This window comes from Chanos chanos, chromosome 1, assembly GCF_902362185.1.
Source record: "Chanos chanos chromosome 1, fChaCha1.1, whole genome shotgun sequence".
In the NCBI taxonomy this organism is placed as follows: Eukaryota; Metazoa; Chordata; class Actinopteri; order Gonorynchiformes; family Chanidae; genus Chanos; species Chanos chanos.
In genome coordinates this window covers 21,907,982-21,924,058 of record NC_044495.1, presented here as the reverse complement: position 1 = coordinate 21,924,058, position 16,077 = coordinate 21,907,982, and the positions used below count along the sequence as shown (strand labels likewise).

General features: G+C 40.0%; 1 protein-coding gene across 1 annotated transcript; it reads left to right on the top strand.

Annotated features, from left to right (window-relative positions):
* The first annotated feature begins 13,647 nt into the window (after nt 1-13,647).
* Nucleotides 13,648-15,655, top strand: sco2 (synthesis of cytochrome C oxidase 2). Its single transcript, XM_030785639.1, has 2 exons — nt 13,648-13,699; nt 14,678-15,655. Exon 2 carries the CDS (start codon nt 14,700-14,702, stop codon nt 15,597-15,599), a length of 900 nt encoding a protein of 299 aa, XP_030641499.1. The 5' UTR covers nt 13,648-13,699; nt 14,678-14,699; the 3' UTR covers nt 15,600-15,655.
* The last annotated feature ends 422 nt before the right edge of the window (nt 15,656-16,077 follow it).

The window sequence follows — 16,077 nt, the reverse complement described above, 5'->3', positions numbered from 1 at the left end:
GGTAGACTTTCTAAAAGCACCCAACAAAACAACAGTGAAGCCTAAGGAAAGGCAAGCTGACAGTTCAGTGACACTCCTAACTACCCTGTTACAAACCCCATTTCCATTATCATCTGTAATTCATGAGGCAAGTTTTTTCCTTTCCAGAAAGTTCTGACGCAAGCCTCCTGATAAACTCTGTGACCCATTCGACTGAGCAGGCCCCTGAGGTGCTGTTGCTTACCTGAGCTTCCACATGCACTGCCACTGAATTAAAAATTCACCAGTGTGAATGAATATTTAAATGATAAAATCATACTTTGGTGAATTATTAATGGAAAGAAGGGGCTGTAAGGCCTGAGGAGGGGACTGTAGGATATTCTCTACATGAAACTATAAAGTTTTAAACCCCAAGCTGTTTGCCACAGAGTGCAAGGTTTAAATGGCGTGAGCTGTTTACCTTAACCAATGCAGTGTTGATAACAATGGGCTGTTTATGACACTGTACTTCATTGAGAAAACAAATGCCACCTTTGCTGATTGAAACTATGAAACAACAAGTAGGCTAGGCTATGTTAAATGCAGGGTTATCACTGAAAATGTCAGTTATTCAGAATGGCTTCTGAGGATATGAACTGTTAACAGAGTCAGTATGGAGAACCACAAGGGAAACCCTTCAAAGTTTGTCCTCACTTCCTTTGAGTTGAATCGAGGGTAAGTGTGTGTCCTCACTGTAAGAGTCAAGGGGAGTGTTGTTGGGCCTTCAAGGTTTTTGGGGTTTGTTTGTGTGGTCAACACTGGATCTCTCTTGAGACGTTCACAATAACCATCTGTCGAACCCACATCAAAACACACTCATACAGCCAATCAGCTTAATCCTGCACTGTTTCTTCTCACAACATGGAGTTAAAAAGATTGGGCATTATACTGGCCACACACAGGCTGGACCGCTATGCCAGTCTAAATGACAGGGTTTCATCACATAGAAATTCCTTTACCAGTCAGACAAAATTCCTTAAAACTTAAAATTGTCTGATCTTAATGGAGAAAGTAATGGAACAAAATTCCTTATAGGGACTTAAAAACAGTGTCGTGAGAGATGAACCTAAAAGTCAAATAGAACAATTATGTTGTAACTTTAATTCATTTGTATTGCTAAATGATATCAATATGTTATAAATGCAACATTTCAATATTAAAAAAAAACCTTTACATATTGTTAACCCTCCAGAAACCTGGGGGTTCTCCACCATTAAATAAGAGGGTTCTGAATTACCAGCAGGAAGCCCTGATTCAAATAAGTTTGGCAGCCAATATATATGAACAGAGCCCATCAACAATTATACAAAAAGCATGAGAAGGAGAAGATGTGAAAGTTCCTATAATCCCTGTAAAAGGTGCTGACACAGCTATAAAATTACTTAAACTGTCAGCTGCCATTCCAGCCTCTATGTGTGTAATCTGAGCATTAATGAAGTCTTGTCTGTTTAAGTAGCTTAATACATAATGAAAGGGAGGGTAATTCCATTAAGAGGGTATCATGGGTGTGACATAACTCCTAGGCTTTTGAGTCTAACGTTGGAGTTGAGTGAGTGCCTGTTCCCTTAATGCAGTGCTATGTGAACCAGACAGTCGTCCTTTGGCCAGTCTTAAACCCCTCTAAGATTTTTTTGTCCCTGCCTTAACCTGAAAATGCCAGATTGTACATTACTTTACAAGACCTTATCAGGGCATCGATGACCACAGTTTCTAAGGTCACGTGTGGTGTTGGGCCAGATGATTGTATATACTGTAGCTTTTCAAAAAGGGGGTTTCCTAACTTGGCATAATAATTAATTTATCATTATACTAGCTTCATTACTTTGCTTTCATCAATCTAAGTGTGAAGACATGCATTCTTAACCGTATATTAAACAGGCAATGCTGCTCTCAAATACACTATTCAAAGAAATGAACTTAACAGTTCCATTATGGCCAGAAACCCGTACTGGTCCAGATCTAACACAGAACCCGCTCTAAAGCTTGTGGCATGACACCAAGATAACACTGACTAGGCACCAGAAAGAGAGAGAAAAAAGAAAACAAATTAAAGTCCTAGTCAAATCCCAGATGCCAGAGCTCAGATTGGATTCCCTGTGTCTCTCTCAGTACATACACAGCCCTTTCAGATGAAAAGCACATCTGGTCAAACTGCCCACTCCCATATTTACAACAACTGGAGTCAAAACAAGAGCTGGGCTCTCCATTTTGTACTGTCAACTCACGCTACAAACCTTCCACGCCAAAGACAAAGCAATGCCGCTATGCAGAACACAGCTCTGCACACACATACAGTTATAACAAAGGTCTGTTCACTCTCTTCCATATGGAATGTGTGTATGTGTTTGCATGGGATACAGTAGTTCACTGTAACCAACGTAAACAAATACAAAGGGAGAGAGAGACATAACCAAACAATGTCTAGGTCAAGAACATACGCTCACTCTCCAGAACCTTAGTATTCATCTCTAGACTCCTGCTTACACACAGAAAAGAAAGAGGGAGAGACTGATGTAATGCTGAGAAAAACTAAAGTGTCGATGATTTAGACTCCTTCCATGCTTGTTTTTGACTTTTAACGAGGACCATTAAACATATATTCAAAATAAAGAAAATACCAACATAAAGTACTGATAGCCTCCAAACACTTTCAGCAAAGCCTCTGTGTGCCTTGACATAGATCCTACAGGTGTCTAGACCTCTGTGTGTGATGCAACACCATTCTGCCATGAGAAATTCCATCATTTTGTGTTTTGATGATGGTGATGGACAATGTTGTCTCAAACATTGTTCCAGAATCTCTCATCAGTGTCCAAACAATGCCCAGAATAGATATAGGTATATATAGGTATATATAATAGGTATATATTTTACACTGTTTACAGCATTTTCACATGGGCACAACATAAAGGATGACTCAGCTGAGCATATGACTTTTTCCACTGTTTACTGCCTGTGTTCTTTACACCACTTTATTCACAAACAGGCACGGGTGTCGTAAGGGATTCGTGTCCTGACTATAGCATCCTTATCTGAGTTCTGGACTGTTGATTCTCAGTGAAACTGCCTGCTCCCAGCCTCAGACTGATATTTGCAATAGTCCGATTCAGAGTTGCTCCTCTGTTTTGCCTTGCATGTGGAACCACTCAAGGAACAATTCAGCCAAGAAGTAGATGCTTTTGGCCATGGCTGACCCTAGCCGATGTATTTCTTTGGTTAAGAGACCTACTCCTGTAAATTGAGCTGCCTTTACCACGCAAGCTCCTACGAAACAGCTTACAGGTCATCTTCTGAATAACAGACTAAACGAACATTTCATACGGTTCTAGTACCTTTACGTTATTTTTAGTAGTCCCTGACCTCTAGCGCCGTCCAGTGGCTCACGTGTGCACATGACTGCCGACGATGGTCACAGTTTTTACATGGTTTATCAGAAATCATATAAAAATGCGTGATATTCGGCATTCATAGAACAGACATATATAGGTTCCAAAAAGTCCAGGTAAACACAAACATTATAACTTAGGTACGTGTGAGGTCTGTTTACAAGTCGTCTGACTGTATGAAAGAAATTTGTCAATTTGGGATTTTTTCCTTCTCGTTCATAATAATCGGAGAACAACAGAGTGCACTGTGTTCGCACCCCACTACAATAGTACACAGTAAACGAACACAAAATAATTTCAGAACAGGTGTTTAGCTCGGCACTCGTCTAATCCCACATACCCGGGGCGTCGTGAAGGTGTACGCACACACACGCAAACACATCTTCCCACTGACAGTCAGCCTACTTGGCCAAATCAGGTTTTCCAACGATACCAAACAACTCTCGTCAGGTTCGTACAGTAATGAGTATGACTTGTCAAGAGACTCACTGTCAAGTTCTGCATACATTCTAAAGCAACCCTAAACCTAAACATCGGTCTCGGAAAACGTAGCACACCGATCCACAGTGTTGTCTCAAATTCAACACAGACCACTACTGTCTACTGACGGCGCGACTTTGTTGTGTGGTTCGCTGTACATTAATCTACAAAACAGGAAGGCGATGTGATAGTAACCCTCCAAATACATTTGTCAGTGTGCAAAAAACACCATGGTGTAGTTCAGAGAAAAGGGCAGGTTACTCGCTCACTCTGAAGTTTACAAGACACAGTGTAATAAAAGAGACAAAAAATACGCACCGTTTTTTGTTCTCTCCTTCTCCTGGCCGTGTACACCATGCCACTGTGATTAAACTCAACAGTCGTCATAAGCGCTCTGCATTGTTTACAGTACTGAATATACAGAAGTACCGCTATTTTTGTTGCTTCGTGTGGTAGATGAGCTGCGATGTTTAGGGTATACGATATTTATCCACACTGTAATACTGTGGGATTAATTTTTAGTTTCACTCCGTCAGACGACTGCAAGCATACATGTGTAGGCTGACTGCGCCGCCGATGTCTCCTCCATATGTTTTCTCGAGTTTAGTGGCAGCCAGCCGCTGTCTAGTCTCGTAGATGCTGAGCGTCTGAAAGCGATGTGCACGCGCGCTGTAAATTACTAGCAATGAGTGCGAGGAAGGACAGTCAGAAACTGTTCGCAGAGAGCGATTCCTCGCCCTCAGATATGGAACTATGCCAATGTCCAGCTTTTTAAGGCTGCAGTGGCGCCTACTTGCAATAATATTTAATGATTTATTCATAGGTGACGCTGAAGATATATGATTATGTACTTTAATGGATGTCTTAGATTACTGATACTACTGAATAACCCTTAATTATCTCCCGCGGTGGTTCATCATGATCAAGCAAACGTTGTTATATACTACTACTTCCTAAGAATTTATTTATTCCAATAAAAATCTGAATTTGTCATGTTTTGAAAAGACATATCCACTGAATCACCATTTCTCTGTTTAATATATATATAGAAAGAGAGAGAGAGAGAGAGCGCTAACGTAGCAATCAGTGACACAGATTAATAAAAGGCTAAGAATAATCAGACGGGAATACGAAAATCAAACCATCCTGAGTGAAAGAGTTCACTCAGAGGCCTTTAGCAATATAAACAGGCTAAGCATAACAAGTATTTAACTATGTGTAATTAAGCAGTTATAATCATGTGAGCATGTGAGTGTATTCTGCAGGAAATATGTGTTTGTGATTGAAAGATAAATGTTATTATAATAAAGTATTCATTTGTGTCTTTAATGAAATATTGATATCGGTCACCTTCAGACTACAGGAGATGTACTGAAGCATACAGTACTGATCAATTTGTTCTGCAGTTACTGGTCACCATGGCAATTAGTGAGTATGAGCAGATAGCCCACATTCCTCTGTCATGAGTCATGTAGTCACCAGTACAAGTGAGGCTGTTTGTACCCATACGGTTGGAGGGAGGATTTGACACAGAAACAACAAACAGTTATGAAATAACAGTGCCATGCATTGCCAAACACTCTTGACCAGCATCATAGATAGAGAGAGGTACTACAGAACAATTCAGGGGTGATCTGATATTCATAGCCCATGCCAAAGGTGGGATGACTTGTAAACACTCTTGCTGAACATTTCAAATGAAACCTGTCGTCTGTGGAAACTGACAAATTCGTTTGTTTGATAGTTTGTTTGGTTATAGTTGTTTTACTGTTTGGAGCTGTTATGATTGGTTTATACCTCAGACAAATGCTCAAAGCATGACACATGATACAATATCTTGATAGTTCCTAACGCCATACACATTGTTATACATATACTCATATGCACACACATACTCTCTCTGCCCCCTCTTATGTCACAGACATGTGTACACACAGACACACACACACACACACACACACGCGCGCGCGTACTAAGAACTACACATATTTGTTCCACTGTGGTAAACAGATGAATAACCGTGTATTGCAAACATGTGCCGATTGAGTCCTTTAACATTGTTTCATTGTCCTTAATGAATCAGTCTGTAATGTGTAGTGAGGTGCTCCCCTTACATAGTCTCACCTCATAGCAATTATGTATGAGGGCCCAGTGGTTACAAAGTCTACATTTCAAGGCCAAGTGTCTCTTTCCTTCATAAAACAACAACAATAAAACCATCCTGAGTGGGGAAAAAAGAACAACATAGAGATTATATATTGAGTGTACAAGGAAGAGACATTGTGAAAGCCCAGCTGGCACTCTCTTGTTTAGCCAATCATTGATGGGTTTCTCTTAACTTCAGGGTATTATACTGGAGTTTATGAGAGACTGAGAAAAACAGGTGACCTTGGTGTTGAGCAACTTATGCCATAAAAGAATAAATTCATAAGTGAAAGATGGATTAAATGTTTATTTAGGGAACTGAAGCATATAAAACTAGGTCTCACGGTGCAGAATCCACTGCGTCTTGTTTGAAGAGTGTAGACTGAGCAAAGATAATATTTGTAACCATGCACATGTAAATAGAGCAAAAAAGGTTTAAATCTAAGCAGATGCAGAGGGTCATCTGAGAGGTCACTGAACTCTGGTGAAGAATCAGTGTGTGGTATTACTCAGATGATTTAATTCATTATTAGTAATTTAGTAATAGATATTGCTCCTCACAAGCAAAGGCAGTCAGACCTTTCACACTAATTAAGAGCAGAACTCCTTAATTAATTTAACCAACATATCGAGATTCATTGTGTGCCCATCCTGTGTTCAGTACATTTGCTCTGTAATCCATTGCAGTCCTTAGATATTCAAGTGAATTTATGAACCAGAAATTTAGTCCTAAAAGTAACGCCACAAGGAAAGACTATTGGAGTAACCAGAAAGCTTTACGAACAACTGTGTAGTGGTCAGGCTTTCTTATAACTATAGATGAAGCAGATTAAAGATAAAACATTCATTACAATCTTGTTATAGTTTTTATTTATCTGTCTAAACCACACACAATGTTATGCAAAATCTCCTCTTTGCCTCAAGACAGATGAGAAACATAAAAGGATCACAATGTCATTACTCTCTGAACAAAATTCAGACAGAAACCCCTTCAACATCCATATTCCTGAGCCCTTAGCATTAATGGCCAAATAGAGTCCAAGTCTGTGTCGTATGCCCAGCACACCGAGTTAAACCTTACCAGAATTATTAACCAACTGGACTGACTTCTCAGAGAGAGGAGAGTTTCTAATTTGCCTTGAAAGAGCCCTCTCCCTTATCCCTCAGAGTTACAGATTATTACACCCTGAGGATGACATCTTCATACCCTCATTCTCAGAACTTTAACCGTCTAAAGTCTGAAACATGACAAAAGCTGTGTAAATAATTCTTATAAATTACATCTTATAGATCTTGAAATCTCTTTGAAAACAAATGAAAACAACCCTCTGTTCTTTTTAGTTGTTTTTGCTCAGTCCTACTGTTAACATAACATAACAACAATAACATTTGATAACACTACTGTGTGGAGTTTGATGCATCACAGATAATTTGTCACCCAAATGTTAAAATATACTTCTCATTTAGGTTAAAGATACAAGCCCCCACCCCCCCAATCCCCCAAAATTCCTGAGTGATTTCAGCAGCTGCCCAAAAGAGATAAAGAAATTTCATTTTATGAAGAGATTTGCTATCATAGTGGAAAATTATAGAGCAGGAAATGGAGAGAGGCACACCATTAAGACCACTGTGCTTCTGAATAAAATCTCAAAGCACTGAAGTTCCCTATCGTGTGGATGAAACATGGCAGTTGTTTTTTCGAAATGATAGTTTGCTATCAAATCAAAATTTACAATGTCCTCGTTCTGCGTTAATGTTTTTCCTCAGTCTAGTGTTTATCAAAACGCTCTAGAGCGCTCTTAAAAAGCTTTTTAGCGCTGGAGGCCTGAGAGTTTCTGCTAACACTTGAGCGACTGATACCAATGAGTCCAGACTGAGTGAAAACCACAGCTTGTGTTTGTAGGTGTTCTTTTTTCAGCATACTTCATCTAGTCAGCTCAGGGAGCAAGAACCACCACAGTCTCAAGCAGACATGCTGGTGAAAAAAACCTCTCCCCTACTGAAATTAATCATTGCTAACTATCAAAACAACTGAGACATACACTTCTGTTTGCAAAGATGACCACACCAAATGTCAAGTCTTCTGGGAATATCGGTAATGTGTATTGAATGGTATTGTTATGAGCCACATTCCTATGTATCTGCTGAACATGATCACCTACTGTTCATGGGAATACTGTCAGCAAATTTCATATTAGTTACAAAGTATTTAAATTTCATATTACATAGAACAAAACCATTGTGGTTGCTTCCATGATCTCTCAGAAAACTATGAACCATTGCAACCAATGATTCTCATTGTTCCCAAGCAGCCAGCATTTTCTTGCCCAAAAACAAGCAGACGTTCTGGGATCTTTACCTAACAATGAGGGACTAGACTCTCAAGATAATTCAAGACTGCTTATTTGCAAACTGTGCTGACATAGTCCAGTTAAAAGAAAATATTTTCCAAATTACAGGTAGATTACCTCTTTGTCTGACTGCACCACCAGTGAGAACTGCTCAATCTCTTACTGCTCTCATAACGTAATACATACCAGGTTGGTTTCCCCTTTATCATTGCAGTTTATTGTATAGCTCCTTCTTCAATGTAGATATAGTAAAAAAAAAAAGAGTATTAGTATTTACTCAAAAAATCTGTTCAGTTTGCCTTTGTAATCAAACTAGTCTACTGCAGCATAACAAGCATGACATAATTTTTCTTCAAAAATTCATACTATCTGGAATTTGTTATTATGTTAAAGTGAAACTGTGCAAACGTCTTAAAGTCACTCTGGATAAGAAGACTTTCTAAATGAACAAATGCAAATGCTTTTCTTTTGCTGTCCCATCACACAATCTTTTGGCACTGTGCACTATTAGAGACATGCAGAGGAAAGGACCTGACACTGGGTGATTTTGATACAGCTTGGTCTGTTCTTCTCCAAAATGATGTGTGTGTATGTGTGTATATGTATGAGTCTCTGAGCTAGTTCATTAGTCCACTTAACACAGAGTATGTGTATGTGAACATGGAAACAGCCAGCTGTTAAAACCTTTATATCTGGCTTGATTACATTGGACTGGTGTGAAGGAACCACTTTACAGACCAGACTTTGAGTCAAATGCCCAGTAATAATCTCCTGAGTGTAAACAGAGACAAGATTAAACAGGTTATCTCCTGAGAGTCCTCCAACAGGATCATGATGACTTTTGCTATGCTGATATATCGCTGTAAGAGATCTGTTTTTCCAGACACTTGCAAAAACTACATAATTTGTGTCTGGGCACAAGCTGGTAATGTTCTGCCCTCTTGTCTGCTTCTCTCTTTCACTCTCTCTGTCTCTCTCTCCCTGCCAAAAACACTCACTGAATAACAATTAGCCCAATGGGCCCTCACACACTTAACATTCAAGTATCATAGTTCCAAAGAGAAGAGACACTTCCTGCCCCCCCCCCCCCCCCCCCCCCAAGGAGCACCAACACCAGCAAACACAGATTAGCAGTGACCTGGAGAGCGTGGCCAATGAGGCAATCACAAGTCAGTGGGCTACCAATACATACTGAATACAGAGAGAAGGTGTGAAAAGGAATAATACGTCTTGTCTTCCTATTGCAAAGATGTATTGCGGAGCAAGAGAGACTGGAGTCAAACCAGTGCATCCTTAGAAGAGACAGTGCAGAGCCAGTAAAGCGATAGCAGGAACTGTTTTGACCCAGGAACATCAGAAGAAGGAGGTTGTTCTTGGTGTGTTCTTTTTGATTACTACACAGTAATCAGTTTGTACACAACACATCTGGTGTCAAAATATCTTTTCCTCTCGCCTGTGAAAGGGAAAGATAACTGGCAGATAAGTTGTTCTTGTCCTAAAGGCATCACCTTCCCACAAATGACTGAGTTTACTTTTGAAATAAGGGAAGATGTAACCAAGACCTAAAACAATATAACAAGGACCAGTTTCTGAAACAGATTTACCCAAGTATTGGTCAGCACTTTGAAGAAAACAACCAGCCATCAGTATTTATAACTCCCTTTAAAAAGCTTGTATGATGGACCATAGCAGCTGGGTTTTTAAAAGCTAGTGGGTGGACAAATAAGTTATGGTGTGTTTTGTCCGTAGGCTATTTATATCCATGTTTTGGTAATACCAAAAACCATGTTGTGTTTAATGACAACAACCATGAAGGCATGCATAGAGATCTTCAGCACTGTTTGTAATTTGTATAGACATGATTTTGAAATGAACGTCAGAGCAGCGGTCAGCTGGACTGAACTTGAACTAACCTAAAGCACATATTTTCACAGGACAGCAGCGTCTTGTTAACTCTGACCTGGCAAAAGCTTCGATATCTAACCCTTCCTCTGGTTTTTTCAGAAGTGCGCCTCTTTGTTCTGAAGTAACAAATGGTGCGTTGATTGCATTCCAGGAGATCCCGTTTCAGACCCTCGCTTCAGGGTGGGATTCAAGAGCCGTGAGAAAGGCTTGAGTAGTTGGTGTGAGGGGCCTTTCCAAAGTGCCAGAAAAGTGGGATTGCACAGTCACAGGGTGGTGGCATAAGCTGCCCCTCAATGAAGGCATATGTCTGTCTGTCTAGTTGGCAAGCACTGAGAGAGGCAACTGTATAAGAAGGGTTAGTGTGTAACAAGAACTGCGAGTTTGATTTGGATGGTCTGATCCTTCAGTTCTCGATTAGAAAAACTTGATGTCCAGAGGAGACTCAAAGAGAAGTGTTTGGAGTTAGAAAATACTGTTAGCCTAGTTTTGATTCGATGTTTGAAGAGATAAGATCCAAATATTCAGTAATCTCAGACTCTTTGGATTAACATTACAATAGCTCATGATCTGTAGCTGGTACATGTTCTTGTAGCAGATGCCTTGCCGTGGTCACCCGACATGGTGATCCTTTCATCCACGGCACATTAGATTTAGGGGCTAATGCATATCTGCAGATCAGTGCAAGGGACAGGAGGGTTACTGATGTATTCTTACAAGGCTTGTTTTTTCTTAGACAACAGTCTGACCGGTACAGAACTTATTTATAAAAATCCTTTTAGAGGGAAGATTGACTGACAGGTGGGCTTGACAGTAAGAGTGATCACAGACCACCTGAGAGAAGAGATTGCTGACACTAACATTTTTTTTTTAACTTTTAAAGCATTCATCCCGTTATTCTGAAACAAACAATAATGGCATTTCATCTCCACTCCATCTCCTTGTGCTTTAACAGCGAACTGCCAGCGCGGACACACATCCCTTTGATCAGGGGAACAAAGGGAGAAAAAAAAAAGGTTCTCATGACAACTGGACAGTGCTTGTATGGGAGATGTATATCCATGCACTGCAGCTTGCTTTTTCCTTTTTTCTTTCTTTCTTTCTTTCTTTTTTATGAATGCCACCCACTTCAGTCCCTCTGGTTGAAAAGGGCATCCTCTAGCAAAAGAGCTAATTGGTCACGACGGGGACAGGGGCTGCTTACACAAAGACATGGCCCAGTTTAGCAGCCACCGTTTCAAAGCATCATTTCACATATTCAGCAGACATACATAGGGCTCTGTAACTGTTAGTTAATTTACAGAGTGTACTCTGCATCCATTCACTTGCTCAGGCACACAGATGGAACCCACTATTCTGGCTGTTAGAGATTTTGGTAAATAACCTATATTTGTATCCAAATTGGGGTCATCTGACCTAGTTCTTGCCCAAATACATTCTCCTGATAGAAAAAAAGTGAGCGGCAGAGGAAAAAGGAGGGCACTGAGACTGAGTCATCAGGAGTGACGCTCTTTATGTACTCCTGATGTTTTGAAAAGTATTGTGATTGTATGAATTCTAACGGTGTTTCCAGGATGCTGTTTTCTGCATAGCTGGAAAAAAGGAAGAAAGAAAGAATTTTTCACTGGTGACTGACAATGTCTTATTTTCGTTGGCTGAGTGTTACAGTGTTGGGTCCAAGGAGCTGTGGTTTGTTTTATGCTTATTAGCACTCCATGGGCAAATCATCCAGTTCAGGGACTGTGTTAACTGATCTCGGCTGTGAGATAAAAGCTGTTGCTGGACACGTGAGTGAAAATGGTCAATGTCGAATTAAAATGGGGGGGGGGGCATTAAATTGATTATATAGTGTTCATTAATTTCTACTTTTATACTCAAGGAGTATTTCTAATTGATTCCTAAGTACAGAGTAATTCGGCTAGTCCATTGGCCATACAATCACACATGGCTTCAGCCTCCACTCTCTGGGCAAACAGCACATTTCCTCTGTAGCTGCATGAGTGTGTGTTTTTCTTGGGTCTTTGGATAGTCTTTATCCATAGGGAGAGGAAAACAGGGCTTTCCTCTATTGGTTCTATCAGGGGATAACATTCCTTTCAAATATTGTTCTCAATGTAATTTTGCTTCCTTCCCATTCTCATTTCCCATTTACTTCATTATTTCCACTTCATCCATGGCAACCAGTAAACAAAGAATAAGTCAGTCTGCCTTAAATACTACAACAGGTACGCTAATCAGTGAACAGTCACACAGTTACGTTCAGACCCCAGACACATTACAAAGTATTCTGTTCTTAGAACAGTTCTATTTTAGAGTTCAAATAAGAACATTATCAGTGGCCAAATGTGAAAACAGTCTGTGTAATATTTGCTGAACTACTACAGTATCATGCTGAGTGACTAAACATACTCATGAAAGTATCAGGTGGCTTGGTGTGATTTTTATATGCCTGTCTGGTGTCCATGGATAAATCATTGATTGTTATATATATATATATATATATATATATATATACACACACACACACACACACACACACACACACACACACACACACACACACACACATATATATATATATATATATATATATATATATATATATATAATAGACAATAATCAATCTACTTCTTGTCCAGTAATTTGTTACTGATAGCATGTGCACTCACTCATTAGTAAACCATAATCTTGTGAAGGTACGGACCATTTCATCTTATTTCAGTCAACACAACTCTATTCTTTGTACTTTTTAGTGTTTTCAAAGACATGAACTGAGTTAAATCAACCTAAGGTGTGAGCAGAGTAGCAACCATAATACTTTCAATTAAAAAATCCCTTCCCGTTTATGAGGAAGGTCCAGAGAAAGGAGATGAATTGAGCACATGGAGAAAGTGGTTTGGTGCATTTGACAAACCTTAGCTGAGGTGTACTTCTACGGCAGCAAAACCCTAACCTTAATCTCTCGTGTAGTTCAAGGGTATAGTTAACTGCGGGCACACTCGAGGACTGGAAATGATGTGTCCACCAACATTGTGTGAGTTAAATATCACTAAACTGATACATGGCCGTAATGCCACCTAGTGTTTATTTCATTTATGGACGTTATCGCGCAATGACGAATCAGTATCTCCACCTGGATGCGCAATAACTTCTGAGATATTAACGTCATTAAAATAGTAGCGACTCTAGGATTAAAACTAATTATGAATAAATGAGTAAAATAATTTGATTATATTTCATAACTCTTAATTTTATTCAATTAGCGCTTGTCCTCAGTATTTTTATGTGATGTTGAATCCGCTCATCTGAACGAAAGATGTGTTTACTCAATATATGCTATTGTACAACCAAGTTACATGTGTAGCCTTCTGCGGGCACTGAAGCTGACTACGAAGGTTGAGGAAGTGGGTGCGTTGGGTATGTAAAAATATTAATATTGTGTTGGTTATATGAATGCACATCTGTGAAAAAATGTAATTGATTCAATTTAAAGTCCTTTCCATTAAATATTATATTTGTATCTGTATTGGCAGCTATGCAATTGGTCAAATAAACCTTTGCCAACGTTTTATGTTCAGCTAGCATGTAGTGCAGAACATCATGGAATAATAAAGTGCTTTATTTATTTTATATCGAGCAGCCTTTCCGTCATTTTATAGTATGTACTGACTAAAATTACAGTGCTTTTAAGAGAAAGGATTTTATCTCCAATGCGTGGATCTTACACGACATATAGGCTACATGCTCAAGTGCAGCATGGCCACTGTTGGTCCAGCTAATGAGAAAATTATTACCAGTTTATTGTTTTGACCGGACGTGAAGGTGCTGGTTTACGATAGGAATATGCATTCGCCTACAGTCGTTTCTGCGGTCTGTGATCATGCAGTCTGTAAAAATAGTTTTCTATTCAATCAGAAAGCTTCTCCCAAAACAATCATTTTTCTAAGTGAATGATCATGATTTAAAAACAAATGAAACAATATGATTCAGCTACTTATCACTTTGAACTTTGACACTGGCAAAGAATGCTGCCTTTTATTTTTGATGGAATTTTCTGTTTAGTGTCCAGACCACACTGGTTAGTGCTTTACTGAACAGTTTAAACACTAATCCAATCCTTGATTTATTGAATATTTATAGAGGAGTTACAGCTGGGCCAAAATAAATGTGATTGTTTCCTCACACTGAAATGGGCCTTTCAGTGGTACTTGATTTGAATTAGAGTCCAATCCTATGACCTTATTGTCAAAATTAAAAAACGATATATTTTGGAACACTGTATGGCAACGTTTCAACATAGTCAATCCCCATTGTAATTCATGTTCACAGCAGTTCTTTTGGATCTACTGCAGACTAATTTTTTTTTTTTTTTTGTAATTTTCCATTTTACATCAGTGCACCCTCATGTTAGAAGAGGATGCTGAGACTTGGGTGTTTCAAACAACGCAACAGTCATGTGACCTTCCGGAGTGTTCTGCAACACGCCCTTAGAGCCTCTAATACCCACCACAGTCATGACTCAACACTCCATATCCTGAGGGCACATCTCTCCTCAAAAGGGCAGCGAACCCTCTGTAGGACCGTAAATCAGGGGCCACCGCACTCATCCTTTAGTTTTGGGGGTCACAGGGCTTCCTACTCCACTCAGCCCCCCAACCCAGGCTCCAGGGCCAGGATTACCCTGCGGACTCGGCTGGCGGTGACATTGGTCATTGGCAGTGGGATCCTGGGCACGTGGTTGTACGTTTGGCGTGAGAAACAGCAGAAGCTGCAGCTGCAACGTATAGAGCAACTCAAACAGGTAGCAGTCGGCCAGGGTAACTTCCACCTGCTGGATCACACGGGCCGACGCAGGACTAAACGTGATTTTTTGGGCAGCTGGGTTCTCCTGTACTTCGGTTTCACGCACTGCCCAGACATTTGCCCAGACGAGCTCGAAAAGATGAGCAAAGTGGTGAGTCTCTTGGACAAGGAGTCCGACCTGCCACCTGTTCAGCCGCTGTTTATCACGGTCGACCCCGAGCGCGATGATGTGGCTGCCATGGCAAGGTATGTGAAGGACTTCCACCCACGCCTCATAGGGTTAACGGGCACACCGGAGGAAGTGAAAGAGGCTGGGACGACCTACCGGGTGTACGCTAGCGCTGGGCCCAAAGATGATGATGGAGATTACATTGTAGACCACACCATCTTAATTTACCTAATCAGTCCAGATGGGCTTTTCCTGGACTATTACAACAGAATGAAGAACGATGAGCAGATCGTTGAGAGTGTTCGCAACCACATGAAAACTTATGTTAAATTATTTTCAAACTAAACTATAACTTGTGTTAATGGATGTTAAGAGCTCTCTTTTCATGCTCTCTGTATCAAAGCAGAGCTGTGGTTTCACTAACCATGTTTGATTTCTCTTTCAACCCTATTTAACAGCAGTTTCCAGCCTGAGCAAAACAAATTGAAAATCCATCGACTGGTTCAGTGTTTTGTTTTGTTTTGTTTTTTTACCCCACACAGACATTATTTTAGGTTTTGCACTTGCTGTATTTATGAACACACTAAAAGCTTTGGTTCATTTGATGCCATGACTACAGGACACAGTAAGTGTTGCGTCATTAACAGATCATGTATTGTCAACCAACATCTTTGTATGTTTCCTGTGTGTAGCTACCAGAAGAAAAAACCCATCCAAAAACAAATGAACATTTGTTTTAGGCCCAGTTGTTTTAAGAATAAACCACAGAGCCAGTATTCTGGGCACAGATGAAGCCTTGTGTTGGACTACAATTGGATTTTCA